Source organism: Apostichopus japonicus, chromosome 7, assembly GCF_037975245.1.
Source record: "Apostichopus japonicus isolate 1M-3 chromosome 7, ASM3797524v1, whole genome shotgun sequence".
Taxonomy (NCBI): Eukaryota; Metazoa; Echinodermata; class Holothuroidea; order Aspidochirotida; family Stichopodidae; genus Apostichopus; species Apostichopus japonicus.
Genome location: NC_092567.1, coordinates 5,180,641 through 5,206,972, shown reverse-complemented (window position 1 = coordinate 5,206,972; position 26,332 = coordinate 5,180,641). Strand labels below are relative to the sequence as shown.

The 26,332-nt window shown below is 37.8% G+C and overlaps 1 protein-coding gene across 5 annotated transcripts in view; it reads left to right on the top strand.

Annotated features, from left to right (window-relative positions):
* The first annotated feature begins 789 nt into the window (after positions 1-789).
* LOC139970323 (uncharacterized) overlaps positions 790-26,332 on the top strand; it is a 39,314-nt gene continuing 13,771 nt past the window's right edge. Inside the window, exons 1-7 of one of the 5 annotated variants that reach the window (XM_071975988.1) lie at positions 790-1,173; positions 8,267-8,320; positions 20,205-20,396; positions 20,976-21,071; positions 22,569-22,615; positions 23,791-23,824; positions 24,479-25,962. In XM_071975988.1, the coding sequence (XP_071832089.1) occupies positions 21,065-21,071; positions 22,569-22,615; positions 23,791-23,824; positions 24,479-25,962 (1,572 nt within the window). In that variant the 5' untranslated portion in view covers positions 790-1,173; positions 8,267-8,320; positions 20,205-20,396; positions 20,976-21,064. Of the gene's footprint in view, positions 1,174-8,266; positions 8,321-14,292; positions 14,555-20,204; positions 20,397-20,975; positions 21,072-22,568; positions 22,616-23,790; positions 23,825-24,478; positions 25,963-26,332 lie in introns of those variants that run through there. The other 4 variants (XM_071975989.1, XM_071975992.1, XM_071975991.1 and 1 more) reach the window with 4 other exon arrangements.

The window sequence follows — 26,332 nt, the reverse complement described above, 5'->3', positions numbered from 1 at the left end:
TTCGTGTCTGTGTACATTTGTATACAGTCTTGACTAGCTGCGTGAGTTCCATCTGCAGTTCGATTGTTTGAAAAAGTACCCACATTGAAAAGGTTTTACTTCCAGAAATGTCCCACTTAGCTAGATTCCATTGTTCAGGTATAGCTTCACAAAGAACGTAGTAGCTATAAGATCATAACTTCAGTTATTGTAGAATCATATACATTCAAGGCGAACCACTAGAGTTGAGTGTCAAAAGGGACAAGGGGTCACAATGGTTAGTATACGTTGTTATGCGCGATTCCGCATTGACATATACGATCGAGGTTAATCTACACGCCGATTGTTGAGTAATTGTTGTGTGCCTCGTCGACAAGCGGTAAGATTATTTTCGAAACTAGAAACTAGAACTTGATCCAAGTTAGAACTTAGCTAGGCAAGGAGCAAGGACTTCACAGTAGGGTGAAATGTGAATATCTTCTAAATAGAGAACGTTATAAGTTGATTTAGCGAGAATTTCATTTGAACAGTCCCATATTCAAAGTGCGTGTCATAACCAATGAACGTTACTTAAAACAGGCGCATTCTTAAAAGCCGTTACAAAGGCTTTCACGCCATCAGTGAATACATTTAGTAACTGGTGTTTCCCTGCTATTGTATATTTTATGACCTCTGACTCGGTTGGATACATATGAATAGATTTGTTATGCTACTGCGTTACCTGCAGAATGACTCATATTTTAGTAAAGCTTTCAAATAAAAGTAAACAGTAGAAAATGTGTTACAATTACTCAAATCAGAACGTATGGTACATCAGTTGTACGACAGGTGTAGCACGGCGATCACGGTAATACACAAAGTAGTGGATGTGTTCCTCCAAATAGCTTTGTATATCGGATTGATGTCTGCACAATTTGGATATGTTGACTGGTTTTGTATAATGGAATTCCCATATTGTCACATTGACGTTAGATTTGGAAAGACTTGATCTATTGCTATGGCGTTGTATGTTCATCAACACTTCCTCAACCAAACAGTTGAACATCACCTCCCATTCCAAGACCATTCGATACTAGAACCAATTATCAAGGATTGAATATAACAATGAAGGATTTCCATATTATTGAAACTAAAGGTGATTGAGTCAACGATATTTACTCCAGAACAAAGGACATCCAATTAAACCCTGATTAGGTAAGTAAGTAAGGTTAATAGATTGTACTTATAAATGGAGGAATTAACGGAGGGAGGTATATTGCAGGACCTGCTGACAAAGGGGGAATCCACCACTCCGCCTGCCCCCTACACACACACACAAACACGCTATACTTCATCTAGTGTCAATATGTATTCAAGTAATTCCATTTTGGAGTGAGTTTGTGTATGTGTGATTTCCTTTTGTTGTTGATTTTGAACTCACGTATGTGGTTCACTTTCTTCCTTGTTTTTTTGTTAACTACATGCTCTAATTTTGATCATTTATTGCTCTACACGTAGCCCGTTTTGCATTCCCGTTGCGGAATATAGAGATTTTATTTGGGCGTTTGTGTCTAGGAACTTAGGGAAAAAGTTTCACAGATCCCTTCGAGAGTTAACGTTAACCCCCACCCCACTCATCCGCCGTACATTATATAGGTCACGTGCATTTTGTTTGGTAAGGCACATATTAACAACTAAAACACCCTGTACAACAAACCCTGTACTTGTACAAGTACCTTGGAAGTTTATAAAGTTATTATATTGTACTAATCAATGAAGGAATTAAGGAAGGTACGGATAGTGCAAAACCTGATAGCCAGGCAAAAGACTTGTACCCCAGTCCCCTCCCATCAAAGAAACAAAAAACATGTCATGGATTATGGCTTGTTCAAGAAAATCTACTTTTCATCGAAGCGTATATTAAAACAGCAAAAACAACTATAAAGTGCTTAAACTCCGCAACGGTTTCCATGCTACAATTATTCCATCTGACGTCACTGTGTCTGTACTTCTCTATTACAATAATTGTCTCTGTGGCAACAAATTCGCATCAGTGGTTTCAATTGTTCAAGTTTGTAAAGTATTTTCTGCATACGGAACTTACCCGACTACTAAGTTTGTACAAGTACACTGTCTTCGCTATGTAAGACATTGTACACTGCAATACGTTGGAAGTAAAATGTCTTTATTGTGAATGAAGTTATTGTAGGTTGGGTTTCTGCAAGCTTTAAATCCAGACCTAAATAGCTAGGTCTTTTCAATTACTGGAGATGTTCCCTACACTGAACTACATTAATACACACTAATCACCATTGCTTAAAATCTATAGTGTACACTTTCAGGGAGGATTGTTTCCACTGATGTGCTATCACTCTGGTCATAGACAAGTCATTAATCGAATTTTACGAAGACTATATTTGTATCAGGAACGTAAATTCATGGTGTGGGTAGGATAAGAAATGAAAGAAACACGAAATATCCGACAGTACTGCAATGGTCAATGGATCCCACCACGGTGATGGGATACAAATAAAAGCCATTGAATTCGTCGTTCCCACGTGTATATTTATGGAACTAGAAATCTAAGCAAGTAAGTAGTTGGGGGAGAGACTAAAAGAACGAAGTTTGTTTTTACATAATTGCCAGTAAACGGTTTAGTAAAGGTATTTTTTTAAAAGCCATGATTGCCATCTTAGAAATTAAAGTTGAATGACTGTCACGCATATATGTATATTTATAGATTATTTACACAGTCAAACCAAACGCTAAAAACATGATCATTTTGTGTTTGCTATCAGGAGAATGATCGAGGTCTACTTATCTAAATCTTAAAACAGCTTTTTGAGTCCTTTCTATGATTATCTCAACCTCATTGACCCCACGGTGCCATAACGACATACACACCTAGCTTATCTATTCAAATCTGACTTCAAATGGTGGTATAAGGTCGAATGATTTACAAATTTGAACGTTGTTTCTCTCGATGATATTTTCCGTTAGGTTCGCAATAAGCCCCGCCTATAACATGAATATTTAAATTATTTGAACGTCATGGAATAATGAGGTAAATAAATTCACTTTGCCGACGTCGTAAGCAATCCAGTACACCAATATATACTACAACACCATGCTCTATTTATGTGCCTTGAGTATGGCTGTGATAACGACTCAGCTTTTTCGGATTATGAATGAATCTTTTTTAAGCAACAGCTTATAAATAAACTTGTCAGTTATTCACTCATTGGTTGGATTCAAACTAGTGGATTTGGGGAACTGTATGCGATTGCTTTGTCGGAAGACTCTTAACTTATATCTGCAGAAGTTCTTTTATTACTCGCCAATTGGTGCTCTAGGTAGGGAAGAACTTGGCTTATATTTTAGTTTGATGTTTTGTGATGAATACATGTAAAAACCCCGATGGATGTCAAAAGGGTGGCTAAACGGCGACAAAACGCAAAAAGCTGCTTTAAAAAGTTATAACAACTTGCAAGCAAAATACCGATTACAGTAGTATCCCACCCCGCTGAAGAAGGCTGAATGTGGTGGGGGCGGGGAAACATCTTTTCTGTTGCTGAGATAAAAATGTTTGAGTTTAGTCATAAAAAAGAAAAGTATTGATTGTGTAATAACCTATCACGTCACAATATTATGCACCTTAAATTGTCTTTGTTTTCTGTTATAATTGAAAGCGGCTTACTTAACCTTTAGTAGGGTCAGGTGACCAGACGTCCCCGATTTTCGGGGACAGTCCCCGATTACACTGTGCTGTCCCCGATGAACAAGTGTCTCCGAAAACCGAAAATGTCTCCGATTCGTCAAAATGTTCAGGAATTTCGAAAATATTCCACATTATTAGTAAAATATTTGTATAAAAAAAAAATAGTCAAGTGTGCAGTCGCAGAACGGAACTTATAACCAGTATTTCAGGTGGGCCAGTGTAAAGTGGGAACACTGTTAAAATATGCTAGCTCGATCTAGCCTAGCACTCTTTCGACCGTATAATTGGCAACTGCGGCGACACAACCACAATTATAGTGTGAGCATGAGCAACTCACAAGCTCTCAATGAATTACGTAAAGTAAGTGAATTTCATCTAAGAAAAAGCTACAATTTTTGAAAATAAACTTGATTAAAAAAGTGCTTCTAAGTATCACCATTTTACATCTAAGCACCACTAAGGGGAAGGGGACACCCCTCCCCTTAGACCCCTCTCCCATATCAGTCACGCAATAAATGTCCCTGGTTCCAGTCAGGCAAATATGGTCACCTTATAGTAGGGCCATATAATGTAGTCATGTACAAAAGTCGTACCTATCGACCAACTCTGTTTGCGTTCCATACGCATATGTGATAAATAACTGAGTTATGAAACAGACACAGGCTGTTATGCGTATTATTGTATAATAATGACTCAGATCATGTCCGGAATAAAGTTAGGAAAACCCTGGTTTAATGTTTAAGCAGGGGGGTCACTGGTATGTGCGATAGTCTTTGTATCTAGGGGTATCAATGTAATGCTGGCTGCAGGGGTTTATGTTAGCAGTCTGGTGGACGTTTTCGTCTCTAAACTTAGTATACGGGGAAGTTACAAGAGACGGATATACCGTGGGGCGGGGGTCAGCTCATTTTTGTAGCAGGGTAGAGAGCGTTGATCGGCTTTTTATTGTTTTCTGATATGTGTCAATGCTATCGGATATGTCGTAATTGGTCAGTTACTCGTGTATAGGCTTCTACACAGTTACGGGGTCGTTTATATTGCTATGCGAGTAGCTTTTTTATACATTATTTTGGTATACATTAGAGTGGCGTAGGAAGGTACTTTTGAGTGGTGGGGCTGAAGACTAATGGCCGGCCTGGGGGAGGGGTCTAAGGGGAGGGGGTGTCCCCCTCCCCTTTGGAATTTTTTTGCATTTCCAGGTGGCCTCAGATGCAATTTGGTGCAATATAGAACACTTCAACACCCACTCCATTTTGTAAAGAATTTTGCATTTTCACCTGGCCTTAGATGCAATTTGGTGCTTCAAATGAGATTTTTTCTCATTTGGAAATGAAAAAGGGGTTTTCTGACTTGCGGAGTGGGGGGGGGGGCGGAACGATACTTCCTCCCCCCATATTTTTCACTGGGGGCTGGCGCCCTCCCAGACCCCCCCGGTTCCTACGCCCTTGATACATTATGAACAAGTTGCCAGGCAGAATCCTTGCCGAATTTTATAGCGTTTGTCAGAGGCAACGTTTTAAAGGTTATTTTTGGGCTTCTGCAGAAGACATATGGATCGGATTGATGCACTCTGCAGCTGCGTTGCGTACACTGCTTGTGCGGTTGCAAGGCTGTTGCAGCGTAGGGTTCACGGGCTGACGCGGTCCATCGTTAGCTGCGCTGCGTTGCCTTTGACGAATTCATCATTTGCTGCGCTGCGTTGTCTATAGCGCAATGCCGACAGTTAAACGCGCTGCTAGGCAACTTGCGCATTACAGAATAGCTGTGCCGTGATAGGGTTAGTTAATGTACGTTATCCGTGTGTCGTGTTTTAGTCGTTAAGGTATTCCTACTTATATTATAGTTATTTCTTTGTCACACTGCGAGAGATTTACTACAGGAACATTGCATATAGACAAGTATATATACTTATAAATCTCAGGATGTACTGTTAGTGTATTTTATTCAACGGTTATCTCGATCTCTCCCTACCACCCCCCCCCCACACACACACACCCACACCTTACTTACCAACCGGGTACGCTACAACATAACTGGAGCGGACAATGTTACAATATACATTAAATGAGTACTACAAGAGTTCAGATTCACAATGGAGCACGTCACATGGTCGGTGCGTTGTTTTACGCGATTCTGCATTGGAATATTTGGTCAAGGTTAAAGTATACGACGATGGTTGAGTAATTTTCGTGTGTCTCGTCGACAAGTACATAGTTCTCGTAAAGAGTTCTAGTACTTGATCCAAGCTTAAAGTTAGCTAGGCAAGGACTTCATAGTGCGATGACATTGTGTTATTTAAGTTCTAAATAGAAACGTTATAGTAGGTTCAGTTTCGTGAGAATATCATTGAACAGTATTCATATTCAAAGTGCGTGTCATAAACAACAAGCGTTACTTAAAACAGGACGATTCGAAAAGTCGTTATAAAAGCTTTTACGTCATCAGTGTAAACATATAGTAACTGACGTTTCCCTGCTTTTAGGTACATGTGTGTATGTGACTTGCATTTGCTGTTGATTTTGAGTATTTTGAACCTATGTGGTGTGCTTTCTTCTTTGTTTAACAATAAATATATTCTAATCGATTAAGGAATTAAAAAAGTAAGTCAACGTACCCACCACTTCCTACAGTAAATTGGTCACGTGTCACCAGTCGGATGAGACAGCTATCTACAACTAGAGAACCTATACTTGCACAGGTACCTCTGAAGTATATTAAGTCAACATATTGTAATTTGTTCCTCACCACTACCCCAATGATATTGTAGCGTGACATATTATGGGGAATAACATCCCCTGTAAAGACTTTTGGTAGTGGAATCTTTCTTTTGTGTTCACTGTGGTAACCTCTGTATTAAGCTGTCTGTATTATGTGCGTGTATTTGTCTCTTCACAGCATTTGCAGTTTAAAGCTTCTATAAACTATATCTAACTACATGTCCTCAAGTTCTATTTCGATGTAGCCGACCTCACTACAACTAGTGCATTTAAAATTAATGTTTAGAGTCGAGGATTAATTCGCATTAAGTAGAAGCTCACTATGCAGGTTATACCTAAGTACCTGCGACAAAAATAAAAGTTGAATGGCACATTACTACGATCCGCATATAAAATATAGTTTAACTTTCTGAGAAGGTACCAGATATATGACGTACATGTGAGCATGCGTACATGCTGTAAATACGGTGAAACGACCTTAATCGATGTTGGTGACCATATAGCCATATTGGCCGTTCACTTTATTGATATAGCGGGGAACATTTACATGTGGTTCAGGCGACGAATATATTGTATTCAAGAGACAAAACTAATTTAACGTAAGAGTCCAGCGGTATATTAGAGTTATAACTAACACACTTATGTTAGGTACTAATTGAGAGAGCCGAAATTAAACAACCTTCTAGCATTCCAACAAAAATGATGGCTGCTAGGAAGGAGCATAAGGGCAAGGATGAGGAGATGGGAGGAAAGAAAATAACACCGTTATTTCGCGTATGTCTTTTGCACAAGAAATAACAATTTTTTTTTTTCAAAATAGAAGGTTAATTAAGCTTCTGCAGCGTTGCTGCTTTTGTTTTAACAATATAGCAATCCGTCACAATGTGTGTAGTCATGCATAGAGCCAATGTATGGTTCGTTAATCTTTACAGTGGTGTGTAATTCGCTATTTTGGCTACTCTATACATATCACGTTTTATGCTAGACACATTCGAATCACAAACCTCCATTTCCTCGTAGAATACATATAATTCTGATACATTCCTAAGGAAAGTAAATACCGAAACTGAAGCATTTATTACTTATTCCCGTTGTATATATTTATCATCTTTACCAAATCTCAAATTCCTTGTCTTCCATTATTTAACTCTGATCTTCAAAAAAAAAACGACCTTGGCGAAGCGTATTGCAAATGCGATACCGTATCCATAGTAACTGTCATGTTAAAACGCACAATGAAATAACGCGGATGCTATACATCAAGTTTGTTAAAACTTCTTCGAACTTCAATCACCTCCATCGCCAACCCCCACTCTACATTCTACCTCTAGATGTAACCATCGTATTTTTTTATGAGTCTGCCCTGCAAAAAAAGAAAACAAATTAATTGTATCCCTTCAATTGATGGAACCTCATATTACCTGTTTACCCCTGTCTAACATCCCCCACCCTGTTCTCCCGGTAACCATCATTACATTTTCACACCAAAGTACATTTTTCCAAAATAAAATCAGCTTGCTACCATTTATCATTATTACAATTGTTGAAGCAAGATATGAACCTTTTTATCAAATTCTCAGCACAGTATACATTCCTAACATATCTGTGTAACTATATTTTCCGATCGCCTCGATTTTACCTGATGATATTCGGGGAAGTCGTGGTAATAGAGCTTTACGTGTACTTGGGTGTATTTTACTGATGCAGCTTTTCTACTGCAAGATATGGTACGGAATGCTAAGTTACTAGAAACTATTTCAATACCTTTTGTTTTGGTTACGTCAATACTAAGGCCAGGGTGACTACTTTTGGTATTTCACAATCTAGGTTGACGCTACTTTATGAAGATTTCAAGTTTTCTATCGGTTTACAGATTGTGTTGATCACCCCAGCCGTATTGAAAGTATCTGGCAGAAATATCTAACTGGTAAGTGAAGCAGTAAATGCTATAGTAGAAAGTGAATTTAGTAAACTAAACACACATAGGAAACGTTATTTTTTCTGCTATGTAGTTCTGTTATAATGTGTCTTATTGTGTGGTTTTTGCCCAAATCTACTGAATGCTGCTTTGAAGTACTTTCAATTAGCAGCCTACTTTTTCCACGAAAATCCATGTCGGCAAGGAAGTCTTCAAAAGATTCCAAATGTCGTTTGCCAATAGCGAATATTTCCAAAACACCAAATTAATAATATTATATTATATGATGAATATTGTGTAAAAGTAAGTTGGCCTGACGTTTCGATCCTAGCAGGATCTTCTTCAAAGTTTAAATGACAAGTAACAGTAACAGAAGGGACAAAAACACGCACAGAATACAGACAGGTTAATGAGCATGATGAACACAAAGAGATGGATGTAAGGGGATTAGTAGACACGGGATGGAGAGAAGAAAGAAAGAAACCAACAGAGGAAGAGGAGAGGTAGGAGATATACAGAGGAGGGACAAAGATAGGATTAAGGGATTCAAGGGGTTAGGGAATACACTGGAGAAGGACAAAGACAGAATTAAAGGTGTGGAGAAAAAGGATGGAAGAGAGCTATTAGTAGAGGAGTGATGGGGGGGGGGTGGACAAGGGGAGGAGGTGGGGACAAAAGAAAAGTTAGTCATGTCCTTCCTGAATGTTGTGCCCATGAGGTTGAATGGTGCGAAGACGTTGCATCCACAGCCTCTCTCTGCTGATTCGTATTAGGTGAATATTAGCAGAAAAATATTGTTATGGAACTAAAACTGAGTATGTTAACATAACCCAAAAATAAAATAAAATAAAAACTAGACATGACTGTGTCACTGGAGTGACACAGACCCAGTCATTCATCCTTTCATGACCTTTGACCCTAAATTTGTGTATACCTCATAGACACTGGTGAAAAGCAATGCATAACGTGTTAGTCGCATTATCATAGGCATCGGAGTAAATTAAATCATTGACACCTAGATGACCGCATTTGACCTTTGACCCCATAACCGTTATTATGTTTTTGTTCTATTTTTTTTTCTTTTGTTTGTTGTTTTCTAACATGTAGTTTCTTTTGAGAAGGCCTATTTGCTTTAAATTACATTACAATCATGAGATTCAAAGCTTTAAATTTAAATTGGATTTTGAAAAAGGGTAAATCTGCAAAGTGGGTGTGTCGAATAGGCTACTGACACATTTGCGTGAATTTTGACCCCACAAGCAGAGGTCATATAATAAGGTAGTCATTGACTTTTCTTAATCTTTTATCAAGGCCTACAAGATGGCACATTTAGTTCTGTGTTTTGACCTTGTTTTATTTTTTTTGCACAGTTAACGTTTATGACCCTTGTGACGTCATGCATGACCTTCGACCCTAATTGAGCACAACCCAAAGACACTGGCTACAGTTCATTCATATACCATACGGCCATAGGTCAGATGAAGAGGTCACCATTGACAAATTTCAAATTTCTGTCCGAAGCCAACATGCTGACACTGTTACTGTTGCCATTTCAGATTGTTTGAAATGTGACCTTTCTTTGACCTTTGACCTCTTAACCCTATGTCAGACTTAAAGGTCACTGTGGACAATTTTGAATGTCTGCCAAAGTACGTGAACATGATGACTTTGTTACTTTTTTTCCATTTGGGATTGTTTGTGATTTGACATTTCTTTGACCTTTGACCCCCTCAACGGTAAGTCAGACAAAGAGGTCGCTGTGGACTATTTTGGATGTCTACGAAAAGTGAATATGAAGACTTTGTTCCTTTTTCCATTTGGGGTTGTTTGTGATTTGACATTTCTTTGACCTATGACCCCTTAACTGTAAGCTAGACAAAGAGGTCAATGTGGACAATTTTGGATGCCTGTCCAAGGTGAACATGTTGACACTGTTACTTTTGCCATTTGAGGTTATTTAAGATTTGATCTTTGACCCCTTAACCATAGGTTGGACGAAGAGGTCACTGTGGACAATTTTGGATTTCTGCCAAAGGTGAACATGTTAGCACTGTTACTTTTGCCATTTGAGGTTGTTTGTGATTTGATCTTTCTTTGACCTTTGACCCATAATCATAGGTTGGACGAAGAGGTCACTGTGGACATTGTTTTATGTTTGTCCAAGGCCAACACATTGACACTTTTACTTTTATCATTTGAGCTTGTTTTACATTTGACCTTGTTTTTGACTCTTGTGACCCCAAATGACCTTTGATCAAAATTTCAAAAATAAGTTTTGTAGAGGGCTTCAAGCTTTATCATATGCATAAGACATATGATCAGGTTACATATTCTGTAGGAGTAGCGTTTTTTGTAAATTTTACATCTTGACCTTTGACCCCTTAACCGTATGTCAGATGAAAAGGTCAAAGTTGACTTTTCTTTATCTTTGGTCATGATCTACAAGATGAGATATTCAATTTTGCAATTTGAGCTTACTCTATTTTTTTTATTCAGTTAACCATTTTGACCCTAGTGACCCCTGTGTGACCTTTGACCCCAAACTGGTCATGGCCTGATGTACCCTTACGGTCAATGATTCTTGTGACTAAGTTTGGTGAACCACGGTAAAGGCATGTACCAGCTATAGCGATTCCTGTGACAGAAAGAAGAAGAAGAAGAAGAAACCACAAGATACAAGACCCAGCCTGCACTTTGTGCATGGCTGGGTAAAATATGGCTTCTGATCTTAAGTCTAAGAAAATGTATGTGGTGACGATGGTTCAAATCAAAAGTAATCTCTATATGTATATACATTAAATATGGATAGGACAGATGGATAAGATGTATGGGATTGATCGGAAGGATGGATAGGGTGGATGGATAGGATGGATGGATACATATGATGGATAGGATTAATGGATACGATGGATGCATAGATAGGATGGATAGGATGGATGGAAAGGATAGATGTATAGTATGGATCCATATAATTTGATGAATAGGATGGATGGATGGATGGATAATATGGATAGGATGGCTGGATAGGATGCATGGATAGGATGTATGGATACGATGGAGGGGATGCATGGATAGGAAGGCGAGGATGGATAGATGGATATGATAAATGGATAGCATGGATGTTTAGGATGGATGGGTAATATGGATAGGAAGGATGGATAGGATGGATGGATAAGATGGATGGATAGGATGTATAGGGTGGACTAATAGGATGGATAGGATGGATATATATCATGGATATATATGATATATGGATAGGATGAATGGATAAAATGGATGGATAGGATTAATAGGATGGATAGGATGGATGGATGAGATAGATGGATTGGGTGGATATATACGATCAATGGCTAGGATGGATGGATAGGATGGATGGATAGGATGGGTATATAGGATTAATGTATAGGATGGATTGATAGGATAGATGAATACGATGGATAAAATAGATGGATAAGATGGATGGATAAGATTGATCGGATGGATGGAAAGGATGGATGTATAGGATGAATTGATATAATGGATGAATATTATGGATGGATAGGATGGACAGGATGGATGTATAAGATGGATTGATAGGATGGATGGATAGGATGGATAGGATAGATGGATAAGATGGATGGATAGGATTGATCGGATAATATCGTAATTGGATGGGTGTAAAGAATGTGTAGCTATAATTGGATGGATAGGATGTATAGGATGGATAGATAGGATGGATAGGATGGATGGATAGGATAGATGGATTAGATGGATCATTGTATACGCAGAGCCAATACAAAGTCCTAACTGTATCTGTATTTCATAACGCTGTGTTTTGCCGTAAATTAATTAGATGACAGTTGAAAAAACTAGTGCAATTCCAATCGCCAATTTGGTATTGTTGAAAAAAGCATCATCTAGACTATAGCCAAGTTTACCTAAAAATGTGCATTTTTCTCCTGTAACTAGCCATGAAAAAAGGCGTACAATTCAATGGAGATTTATCACAAAATACGACAAAAAAAGAACTTTTTACTGCTTTATTACGAAAATAAATGTTGTGAGATTAACCTTACCGCGTCATGGTGGCTGATGACGCCTTCTGTTGCATTATTCAAACATTGAAACCAGAGTGGTAGGTCGCAAGCAGTTTCGCAAAATTTCTTATGTCTGGCCTTCAGTTTTTTTGGGGGGCGGGCTACAAGAAAACTGCTCTCTGAGCTCATTAACTCACTCGTTGGGGTCTGACTGTAGGCCTATGTCTACTTTGACCAAAACATGGGCTCGGCCTTTTTCATTACAAAGATTTGAGATACAACTGAGGGCGCTACTGGCAAATACCACATAATTATTTCAACCTGTCTAACCTAACTGCTTCCTTAGCTAGTAACTAGTAGTACAAGTAGGTGTATAAGCCTCAAAGTCTTAGGTTGTCTACCTATGGATGTCACCTACAATAAACGATATGCAATGCTAGCGAGCAAGAATGCCTTAATCGTCATCCATCACATAACGAACACATATTCGATCCCGTAGTAGTATCCAGTGATAGTAGTACTATATAGCAGTACTATCCAGTGATAGTAGGCTAATCATATAATATATCACACGCTAGGAACTAAACTGTTTGAAACGTGGTAACGAACTTAGCCGATTATACTATCTCTGTACAGCCTTAGTACTGTACAGTATTGCGAAGTTCGGAACACTGCGAAGTTCGGACACCCCTAAGAAATGCACGATTTTACCCTGATAACCTACAGCAAGAGCCAATTTCACGAAAAACTACGAAGCTACAGTTATTTTCTCTCCAAAATAACCTGTGTGCTAGCAAGTACTTACATATTTGTCTCTAAAAGGAAGTTATAGCTTTGGGGTTGTTTAAATCTTAGGTGTCCGAACTTCGAAGTGTCCATGCGACTGCAATTCGACCATTTCTCTGCAAACCCTAACTTCACATAAAGCTGCCAAAAATGCATCATATCAGTCAAAATCTTTGAAAAGTTTCAAAAGAAAAACATATTGTTACCTTATAGAGCCTAGATGATAAACTTCCGCAGGGAAATTGAATCAACAGTAAACAGATTGTTTTGGATACGTAAACCTTAGTTAGATTTCGTTTACGAACCATTTTGTGAATGGTCCTGGCCACAAACTTTTTCGGGTTTCTTACCCTCAACATCATGGAGTTTGGAAAGCCGAAATTGCAAATAAATCAGATCATATCCCTACACTAGTTTGGAGTGCCCTAATTGCAATAAACTAGTGCATATCCCGTCCTACAATAGCATATTTTGAGGGAAAAAGTTTGTATTTAAAGTACCTTTGTTAACAGGTACTTGTGGTTACGAGTCATGCAATTGACCAGTTTTGCATAATTCTACCAGGTAGGCCTAAAGTCAACTGATATTCTTATAGTCCTTGTTTGTGAATGTATATAGTGCTCCGATCTTAGCTGGTGATGTCACTAATCATCCTTTGCGAGATGGACAACAGTCTATTGCATAGTACCGATAAAGATGTAGCCTAGATGTAGCTAGTATGGTTTGTCCCGAACATATTTAGCTATATAGAGGCATAGGAACTGAGAGGGGCGGTGGCGGGGACGTCTTCATATTGTTATGATACGGTATCATGGATACTTGGTAGGCTTACGTGGGCTTGTTATTCACGTTCTATTTGCCAGATATACACTTTATTGAGAAATTGATCGATAGAAGTGGGACAGGGCCCACCTTCACGGGTCACTTCTCGCATAACGAACGGGATTTCTCCGCGACGGAATACCTCGCGACGAAATGAATTTGGATAACCGAATGAACTTGGACAACGGAATGAAATTGAAGAACAGAACGGAATGAAATTAGACAACGGGAGTTTTCGCGAAGGCAACATATTCAGCAACTGTAACATAAATCATAAATGTGGTGCAAACGGCGTGCATTACGATTGACCTTAACCTTTGATGTTGAAGTTATGAACCGCCTAACCCACTGATCTACACTGTGGCACTGTAGATCAGTGGCCTAACCATGTTTTTACATGAAGTTTACCTTCCGTTCGCTCACACACATTAATTATATGTTTGTTCAAGCCTCAAGGTACGCCATAGGTGCTTGCAAACGATGGTTCGTACTGTATGCAGCCATTATTTTACGCGCTGTTACAACAGGATCTTTCCGCGTTCGGTTTCTCTTCATATTTGCTTCAAAACACTGGTACTTACATCTTGATAATTCGAGTTGGTAACTAAGTTTAATACAGGTAGGCCTAAGTGTTTATCATTTTACAGTATTTATTAATTGATATCTAGCCTAGGACTACTTGAACAACTTGACTATTATTATCATAAATGTCTTCTATGTATAGTCAGTATTGCGAAGTTCGCCATACTGCGAAGTTCGGGCACCTTAAGAAATACACGATTTTCACCATGAAAACCTACAGGAAGAGCCAAATTTCACCAAAAAGTACGAAGCTACAGTTATTTTCTCTCCAAAATGACCCGTGTGCAAGAAATTACTTACATATTTGTCAATAAAATGACGAAGATCTATGAAGTCTGTTATAATTACTGAAAGAGCAACAGCGCCACCAATTTTTACCAGCGCCACACTGTAGGTTGCGTGTCCGAACTTCGCAATACTCTAGCAAGAAATACCAGTTCCACAATCACGAAGAATTTTCTTGGAAAACAACGTGAAAACAGTTTGCAGGAAAGAAAGTTTGGCCGTGTATCGTACTAAAACACAATTCTCCCACCATATGAAGTATATTTTCTGGTGATTTAGACCAGAAGATTTAGTTTTGGGGTGTTTTAAGTCTTAAGTGGCCGAACTTCGAAGTCACCATCCTACTAGTACAAGAACTAGTGTAGCCTGTAGGCCTAGCCTAAGTACTAGGCCTAGTAATACTAAACGGAAGCTACAGTATGTGTGTGGACCATATTCTTCAGAACGATGTTAATACTGTATGGTTGCCCTACAAAATTTCATGATAGTGTTGAAATATTGTAAACAACCATATTGAATTAATTCAACTATCAGAACCGTAACTGTGTATAGCAAAGGCTTCACAGTTAACGCACCTTCGTTATTGACGCACCTTCAAATATTACTACTGTAGCAACATACAGCAGGCAACCTAAACTGTTTGCAGCAAAGAAGAGTTACATATTTGATGAGTTTTATTCCATTTCAGATATATATGCTGATCAAATTGTGGTTTTCTAAGCTTTTAACATCCTCCCCTCAGTTTTGCACATGTTTTGGGCATTTGGAAATCTTACTCCTAAAAAAAGCCAAAATTACCCAAGTACTGTACTACATACGAATTACGATACCATTACCACATACATACTGTACAGTGCTACTCTCTGGGCCCTGACCTGTCTGAGCTTAGAGGCTCAGAGCATACAGTAGTAAACAGCATCCAAAGTCAATGAATGTATGTACTGAGGCCTACACTTCAGTTCTAGCTTATCAACGAATGTGTTACTGTTACATTTGGGGTTACATTTAGGGGTATGTTACATTTAGGGGTATGAAAGAATTTGACACGTCAGACATTTTGTAGTCAAATTCTGCTCAATTGGTCTTGCATATTGGCACAGAACAATTAATATTTTGAGATAATTAGCATGCATTCCTATCTTAAAGTGTAGTAGGGTAGTGGCAGGAACCAAGCTGGGTGAGTGCATATTTTGCATATAGCCTACAATGTACGAAATCAATTATTTACCCTTTTTTGGCCACCTTAGTACTTCCCACGAATCCCAGTACAGTAGTTGTACAGTGTAGCTACTGTACTGTATTACTCTGCAATGAATTTGGCAGTCAATGTTCTGTAAAATTCACCAAGTGCTCTTGAGAAGCAGCAATACTGTACATGTACTGTGAGCCTATCATATGTTCGTTAACTTCAGCAATTTAATGGTAGTTCAAGTAAACTACAGTATGTGCAGTCCCCTGATGCATTACAGCCCTATGATTATGTGTCTAACACAATCAGTGGTCAAAATGCTAGGCCAGGGCAACACTATCTAGGCATCTGTTTATAGCATTAGCAAACTGGCAACTATAAAACGCTAATCATGCCAGCATGAGAATTCAAGAATCAAGTGTAATATTATTGTTGCTACTGAGCTTATCATTGCTACCATCTAGGTCCTGAGGCAGGAAGCCAGGCTGGGACAACCACATTTCATGTATTTTGAATAAACTTATTCCAAATTTACTCAGCTATCCTCACAACAAAATGTCATGTATATACATTGATTACTGTTGCTTAGCAAGCTTCGTGAAACTAGTGTCACACACTCATATATATATATATAGGACCTAGCTTAAAGTGAGTAAATTATATAGTCTCACTTTGTGACATTAATAGGACCACAACAGAGTCCATCTCAGCAATCTCAGGCCTTAAAGTCTAAATTTTGACCCAAATACTCATTTTAGACAACATAAATCACTGAAGCGTGATATCACAGAACATCATTCCTGAAATATCAATTGCTGTACACTATATGCTAAGCATTGAAGCCATTAACATTCTGGATTTCGGCCAAATTGCAAAAAATCACACAACTTTGCATAAAGGTTTGGTCAATTAATTGCTCCCATTGACTTGCACTACAGTAGGCTAATTGAGCTGCGATACCTGTACTATTTGTAATACATCTGTTACAGTAGCAGTCCTGTCTCCTATATTAGCATGTTAGCATACATGATAGCATGTATCATCATGTTTATTGTCATGAATGAACTAGCATAATGTTAGCTTGAAGGATATGTAAGCAGTATGATACCATACATGTACAGTATATGTACTTGTACTGTATGTAAGCACGTATGCTAGCATGTATGTTAACATGCATGTTAGCATATATGTTAGCATACATGTATGTTAGTTTGTTTGTTAGCATATGTATGTCAGCATGCATGATAGCATACATGTATGTTAACTATGTATGATAGCAAGTATGTTAGCCTGTATGTAAGCCTGTATGTAAGCCTGTATGTAAGCCTGCTTGTTAGCCTGTTTGTTAGTGTGTATGCTAGCATGTATGTTAGCATGTTATAAGCACTATGATAGCGTGTATGTCAGGCTGTATGTTAGCCTATTTTTAGCATACATGTAAGTTAACATACATGTTAGCATGTATACATATGTTAGCTTGAAGGCTATGTTAGCATGTATGATAGCAAGTATGTTAGCATGTTTGTTAGCAAACATACATGTTAGCATACATGTTAACATGTATGATAGCATACATGTATGTTAGTGTGTATGATAGTAAGTATGTTAGCCTGTTTGTTAGCCTGTATGTTAGCATGTTAAAAGCTGGTAGCGTTTACGTCAGGCTGTCAGTCTGTTTGTTAGCATACATGTTTGCATTCATGAGCATGTATGTAAGTTAGCATACTGTACATTAGAATGTATTTTAGCATGTTATTTAAGCAACATGAAGGACTTAAACAATTTTTGGTTCCTTGCTTAAGCAAAAGGAACCTATGTAGTCAACTAGATCCGCTATAGTGAAAAGGTGTGCCCTATTGTTCTCAGTGCCTGTAAAGGTCACCAAAGGTCAGTTAGGGGCCAAAAACCAAAACAATAAACAAGCAATAACTCCCATTGACAGGGTCCGACATGATTGTTATTTTGGAACTTGTAATATACAGTATACCTGTATACTTGTAAATAACGTAGGGGATCATTTTTCAACTTAACAGTGGTGTGATCCAATGTCAACAAAGGTCAATTAGAGGTCAAAAACAGGTATTGTTGTGATAACTTGAGAACAAAATGTCCGTCAAGGTTGGGAGTTACGCTATTGTAATCCAATAGTGGACCCACATCTCTGTGACAGTTGACCTTAGGTTGACCTCTGGTGACCTGTATTGGCTTCTTTAGTTATTTGAATTTATTGTGGCCATATCCAGATATCAAATGGTCTTTTGATCAAAATTGTCCATGGGTTGACCCCTGTGCGACCTTCAGGTGCAAAGTTAACAGAGATTAAGTTTTTTTTTTATGCTCATTTTAGGAGGTGCAGGACATAATTCCAAAACAAGTTTGTCAATATTTAACTATATGATAGAGCTATACATGTATACTCTAAAGATGAAACTAACTTCCGCTTCGATCGAACACCTGGTTCGTAAGTTATGAGGTGCCAAAGGTTGGATTTGATACCTTTTTAGCAATAACATTGCTTGTGTACATTGGAGTTCATAACAATTTTAGGATGAAGTGCACATCAAAGGGAATATTTTTCATAAAAGCTGTCATGCCTTCCAAGGTCATTCAAGATCTCTTATTGACAAAATCTGCCCACTTATGTTAATTTTATGCAACAACTTCCAGTGACAAACAAAGTCTGACATGGCTGATATATTGGGACAAGTTGTGAATTAACTAGTTGCGCGTTTCCAAAATTCCGGTTATGTAATCCAAGGTCACCAAAGGTCAATTATGGCCCAAAATGTGTGTTTTGGGGGCAATAACTTGTGAAACTCCCACTGATGGGGTGCAATATGGTTGACATTTTGGGACTAGTTGTGAATAGGGTAAGGGATCATTTCCAAACATAATGGTCATGTCATCCAAGGTCAAAAAAAGGTCAATTATGGGTCTAAACCTCAATCTCCAAACTGATAAAAGTTGTCCATGGTTGATCCCTGTGCCACCTTCATGTGCAAAGTTATCAGAGGTCAAGGTTTTGTTTAGTTTCAAATGAGAGGTGGATCTCATGACCTTGGAATATGATTTACAGTAAAGTACTGTAATACTTATGGGTGTGTACGGTGCAGTGCTGTACCCATTGACTACTGCAAATGTATGTATACTCCAGTAGTCTATGAGTACTGCAATGCCCCCTTACACACCAAGAGGTATTGTCCTTACTGTATCACTGTAGACACTACAGTAGTCATTGAGTATTGCACTGCTCCTTACACACACAGAAGTAAAACTTTACTGTATAACTGTAAACACTACAGTAGTCATTGAATACTGCACTACCCCCTAACACACCCACAGGTATTTCTTTCCTGTATGACTTTACATACTTACAGTACTTAGTCATTGAGTACTGCACTGCTCCTTGCACACCCAGAGGTATTACTTTACTGTATAACTGTAGACACCACAGTAGTCATTCAGTACTGCACTGCCCCTTACACACCCAGAGGTAAATATTTCCTGTATTTACTGTACATACAGTAATCATTGAATATGTACTGCACTGCTCCTTGCACACCCAGAGGTATTACTTAACTGTTTAACTGTAGACGCTACAGTAGTCATTGAGTACTGCCCTACTTCTTACACACCCAGAGGTATTACTTTACTGTATAAATGTTGATGAGCTACAGTAGTCATCGAGTACTGTACTGCTCCCCTACACACCCAGAGGTAATACTTTACTGTATAACTGTAGACACTACAGTAATCATTGAGTACTTTACTGCTCCCTTTCATACACAGCTCAGGTCTTATTTTACTGTATAACTTTAGATACTTGTAGTCATTGAGTACTGAACTGCTCGAGTTGTACACCCAGAGGTATTACATAACTGTATAATTTTCCTAAGTACTATTCTCTGAGTGCTGCACTACTCCTTGCACACCAAGATGTTTTACTTTACTGTATTTACTGTAGACACAGTAGTCATTGAGTAAGTGCACTGCTCCCTTGCACACCCAGAGGTTTTACTTTATATGAATGGACTGTAATGCAACATTGGTGCACAATGGAACGTATACATTTATATGATCTGTCAAATGTTTTTTTTTTTAATATACGGACTTCTTTACATGTTAAGTTCGTATTGACTAATATAAAACGTATTTAAATTATTAACCAGTCATTGTGGAAAAAAAAAACAATTTCTCCTTTTTTCTTGAATAGCCTATCCAAGCCCGCCGTACATAATTGTAGAAGGATGTGACCATACACAGTATGTGTACTCGACGTCGCAAGAGCAGGAAACGTGACGTGTTCAGTTCGTGGAATATGACCAGAAGTCAAACTCCAATGGAGAACTTAGGAAAACTATCCTGCTCTTTCTCTAACAGAGCTGGAAAGGACATCAACAGAAAAGTGAGGAATCTTTGACATTTCTCTTACAACAAACTTCAAAATTTTATCAGCGCCTGAAAGAGGGATCACATTAGAGTGTTTTATAATGAGTGTTTTATACCTGAAGTTACATTAGAATTGATCTAAATATTCTCTTTTATCTTGTTCTAAGAGGTGAATGATTTTGCAATTGTGAGATCCAGTAGCCTGCTCGTGTAGTTAGAATACAGTAAATATGTCTGATAGAAGTTATGCTTCTAAATAAATGGCTAGTTTGCATCTCGAACGACTTATTCTTCGATCCGACTTACAGTTCCTAAATCTGACTTTAAGCTCCATCAGAACAACTTTATTGTTATCTGCTTCTTTATATCGCCAAAAGGCTAGTCTTTTCTCACACACTGATGAATACTGATATGCTTTAGTCAAAATCTATCTGAATTTGGTGCCTTATCTTCATTACATCTTGGAAAGTGCAGTTGATTTTATTGAATAATTGTTCTGTCTTTGTGATAATGTTAACCCTTTCAGATCCTCACTTAATATTTTCAAATGCTTAATTTCAAATTACTAATTAACATGTGTTTTTCCAATTTACAGACAACAAGGGGACTTTGGGTTCATCGAAAGTTGCTGTGGTTACAATTATAATTGTAGTACTTCTAATTCTGGTGGTTTTGGTCGTCTGTATGAAAGGTACTGTACCATAGTGCATAGCACAATTACTTTGCAATATATATAGCAAAGTTTGTTAGCTATTTTCTTGTATTCTATTTGTATTCATTGCATCTACATTATCCTTATTGACTAACAGAAAAGTATAGTAACTATTTTGTATGTTTTTTATTTTGATAATAATAGTAACCGTGCATTTGTGATGCCCAGCTTGTAAACATGATATCTCAAGAAGGATGGTTCGGGCTAATATCATATGTAATGTGTAGGCTTACCACATTGAGTACAAGAAGCCTATTGTTTTTGGTGAAAGTCAAGGGTAATTTTGGGTCATGAGGAGTCAAATTGTAAAAACCCGGTAAACACAATATTTCAAGAAAGGAAGGTCGGACCAACTTCATATTTGGTGAGGTTAAATTCACATTGAGTACAAGAATCCTATTGTTTTTGGTGGGGGTCAAAAGTCATTTGAGGTCACCAAGGATCAAATTGTGAAAACCTTGTAAACACGATATCTCAAGATGGGAAGCATGGGCATACCTCATATTTGATGTGTAAAAGTACCAAATTAAGTCAAAGAAGCCTATTGTTTTTGGTGGAGGTCAAAGGTCATTTGGGGTCACTAGGGGTCAAATTGTGAAAACCTTTTAAACATGATATGTCAAAAAGGAAAGCATGAACAGACCTTATATTTAATTTGTAGAAGAACCTTATTGATTAAAAGAAGCTCATTTTTTTCGGGGAAGTGGAAGGTCATTTGGGGTCATCAGAGGTCAAATTATGAAAACCTTGTAAACATGATATCTCAATATTAGAAGCATAGGCAGATCGCATACTTGGTATGAAGGTGTATACAGTAGCATTGAGTGAAAGAAGCCCATTGATTTTGGTGGAGCTCAAGGTTCACTTGGGGAAAACAGGTCAAATCGTGAAAGCTTTGTAAACATGATCTTGCAAGAAGGGAACCTTGGACAAGTTTAGGAGCCTATTATTGTTTTGGTGGAGGTCTAAGGTCATATGAAGACAACAAATGCCAAACATTTACTTCACTCCCCTCTTACCTGTCTCTCTACACTAACACACCGTCCTAACAAAATATCATGATGGAAGCTTGGACAGATCGCATATTTGGTATGTAATTTTACAAAATTGGGCAGAGGTCAGTGGTCGTTTGAGCTCACCAGGTGTCAAATTGTGAGACCCATGTTTTACACAATATTTCAACAAGGACAGATGTCATATTTAGTATCTTGATGTATCTATCACATTTAGTACAAGATGCCTGTTGTTGAGGTGAATGGTAATCATTACATGTTAAATGTCAGGACAGCCTCTGTCATTGTGACTTTTTTTTCCACATCACACTGCTTTTCACTGTATTACTAAGTTCAAGTGTGTTGTACACCCTCACTGTACATGATGTCAGTTTCATGAAGAAAACTGCTGATGTTACATCATCGAAACCACAATGCATCTTTGCATTCTGGTTAATTAACCTTACATAAATTATTCCTGCAGTGTTAAACTTCCGAAAGAGGCGGAGGAAAATTGTGGAAGACGAAGAGGTAAGACCGTTATATCTGAAAATATAAATAAGACCAAGGGAAACAAAATAAAGCTGTTAAACATACTGTAACGCTAATTCAGTCTAAGATTCCAGGGGCACTTAAATATTCCCTACTGAGGACTGGTGGTGGTATGGAAACAAATGCGGCTTGGATGGTTGTATGTTACAGTAGTAAGGACGAGCCTTTAATCTGGTTGTAACATGCAAAGAATATAACACATAGATAAGCTTTAGTAAAGAAACACACGCTGAGATTTCGTAATCTATTACTATAATCAGTCACAGTACATACTGTACCATAGAAAATAGTTACAAACGTGTCACTTGTCTGATGATTACCAAACACGTGGGAAACTCAGAGATTACACATGATTAAACAAAATATACTATATTAACTTGCACTACCTCTATTTATTGAGCATTTTTGATGCCGGAAGTGAACAACTGAATTAATCGATACACATAATATGTTGCAACAACAAGTTAACATTATACTCATTTGAAGAAAAAAAAACATTCCTACCAATGGATAGTTTTATGTTGTAATAGATATAAGTAATACACGCAACTCAGGAAATCCTCTCCCTACTAGTCTTGTGTTGAGAATAACATGTACATTACAATCTTCCCTGCAGCAAATACCACCCCATTCTCCCTGTTCTTAGCCAAAAACAGGGAAGATTAAATATCTACCTGATTTGGTAATGCTAGCCATAGTGAACTCTCCTCTGCACAAATTCATGATTAAGGAAACACAGTGTATTTTTTCAGTGGTCAAGCCAAACTTGTCTTCACACACAGGAAAGTAGTACTGGCCATTAGAGCACTTGTGTTTGCAATCATACAGGTGACTGGTCAACTCAAGGATGAATCCTAATGACAGTATTTGGGGTAGTTTATGCTATCAAGTAACAAATTTTTAATGCTTGAGTGAATTTGGAGAGGACAGTTTTTCTATAGGCAAGCTTGACTGCCATGTAGACTCTGAGTTCATTTATATAAGAATAAGGTACAACCTACGGTTACTTAGCAACATCAAACATATTATGTTAACTTGTATCCTATTTAATAGAAAATGTTTAATTACATAGTCAAATTATTTGCAAATAGTGACTTCAAATTAATAATTCTATTAATAATATGTTTGAAAGTATCATTACCTCTCTTGTTTAGATGTTGCCCAAGACTAAGACTCACCGCACACCTGGTAAGTCTGATGTACAAGTTATTGCAAGCTGAGTGCAGTGAATGCTGCAAACAATACCTTCAATTGCTTTAAGATACTGTTAAATACCACGCATTAATTAAAATAAATTTCAACATACATATCCTCTACAAATGATAATGTATAATAATGTAACTGATTCCAGTGACTTTATTGCTGTCATTTTCAAATTCATGTTGCAGTTAACTTTACCATATGGGGATATATAAATGACACAATAATTTCACGGTTCCTTTTGTATTTCAGTATTTATGGTTTATGAAAATAAGATATGAACATTCTGAATACATCAGAATGCGTCCCACTTCAGATAACAGTTATGACCCAATGATGACTCCCAAATGGTCTGGGCCAAGAAGTTTTTTTTTTTACACATCTTTGCCAAATGTTGGAATCGATTGTCTCTTTGCAATTAAAGCAGCTGTTCAAATAACCATTTAGTTTGAGAACGAATCTAAAGTTAAGCAATTCAATTAACATATCAAGACATTTTCTACAGCAAAATTTGGTTGAGCAGCTACCAATAATGACATTCCATTTAAAAAAATAAAACTTTCATCTGACCATTTTCATTATTGAATTTGTTCCTGATATAAATAAGATTGTTACTAATCACACTTTTCTGGTTTCCTACAGAGGAGGAACAATTCATCAAGGAATTAAAGGCAAAGTATGAGATACTTTATCACTCCGTACAACCATTGCCTTACATCAGAGACAGAATGTATTGTGTTGATAAAGTATATGTTTATAGCGGCATTGAACGGTTAGTTCAACAAGCACATGGAAACAAAATGTGGAAACTTTTAGAGTCACATCATGAACTACTAAAGAGACCTGAGAATTGTGGTAGGCAAATTATAGAGGGCGAACCTGGATACGGAAAATCAACACTGACACTACAGCTTGCATACGATTGGTGCCAAAGAGTTCCAAAATCCCCTTTAAGTAACGTACCAATACTTATTTACCTGCGGCTAAGACAACTGAGAGGGGTGAAGTCAATATACCAAGCAATACGGCGTTTTATATTACCCAGAGACTCAGATCTGAGTGAGGTTATAGTGGAATCAATCATAAAGAATTGTTCAGGTGTGTTGGTTATTTTGGATGGATTTGACGAATACCCTGATAAAGACGATCAAGAGACTGATATTTCTCTTATCCTTCGGAGAGAAATGTTGCAGGATATAGACGTCATTCTGACTACCAGGCCTTTCTACTTACCGAAAGAATTTGCACCGCATACTGATCGACTACGTTTAACAGGTTTCAACGAGGACATCCGAGATCAATATATTCGAAAAGCAGTTGTACACGGTGACGAACAAGCTGCCAGGGAAATAATACTTAAACTCCAAGGAAACCCTCTACTTGGTGACTTGTGTCAAGTTCGTTTGTTGTTTGTTTTGTTTGCTCACATGAGCCACGAGAACAAAGACTTGAAGACATTCAAATCCGTTACTAGTTTCTTTCGTAATGTGATAGCTTGCTTACATAGTCATTTGATGAACAAACCAATTGAAAAGGTATGTTTTGACTTAAAACATGATGAGTTGAACAAGGTTGCTTTTCAGGCATTGAGCGGTAGAAACCAACTGATTGAATGGGATAGTACTTCCCTGAGAAAACGACTTGGGGATGACTTTTATGAGCAGTATCTTAAAACTGGAATATTTTTTGAGGAAGAAATACTGACTGGTGATCAATTTCTCTACAAAAAGGAAGTCAGATTCTTCCACAAATTGTTCTGTGAGTGGTATGCTGCCCACTACATTGCTGATTATCTATCTCAAGAATCTTCAACCTCTGCCACAACAGAGAGCCAGAGTGTAGCTGAACTGCTCCGTTATTTGGATCCCTTTGAACTTCACTATGTTTACAGATTTGCCTGTGGTCTTAATAAGACTGCTTCGGGTAAAATTGTAAATTATCTGCAAAACAACCTTAAACATAAACAGTTTGCTATGATGTGTATGCTGGAACAAGACTATGAAAGTGAGAATATTGTGGATGCAATCACAAAGTTGGCCTCTAAAGTGGTCCAGGTACATGGCGATGACAGTCAACTACATCAGAGATCTACTTTACAAGTTTTGGAATTTGCGAGTGCAACACAGGTGAAGTAGTTTTCTTTCACTGCAATCAAGACATATTTCCTCAGGTTTGTGGTCATGTGGTCACGGTCTTGTACTGTTATTGTACAATATAATTATAATCAGTGTGTCCTTATACCTACAAAAAACAGTGCAAAACTTCCAGCCTCCACCGGGATTCGAACCTTTGCCCTCTCATGTACTTAAGTGCTTGGTTTATATTTCTGCCAAGTCCTGTTTTGATTTTTCAAGTTTGCGCTGCATTTCTTGAAAGTTATATAATAGCAATCGATTCATGAGATCAGATTGCCAACTGTATACATATCTTCAGAGGTTGAATCCCAAAATAATGACTTAATGACCATACAGTAGGAACGTAAACAATTTCAAATGC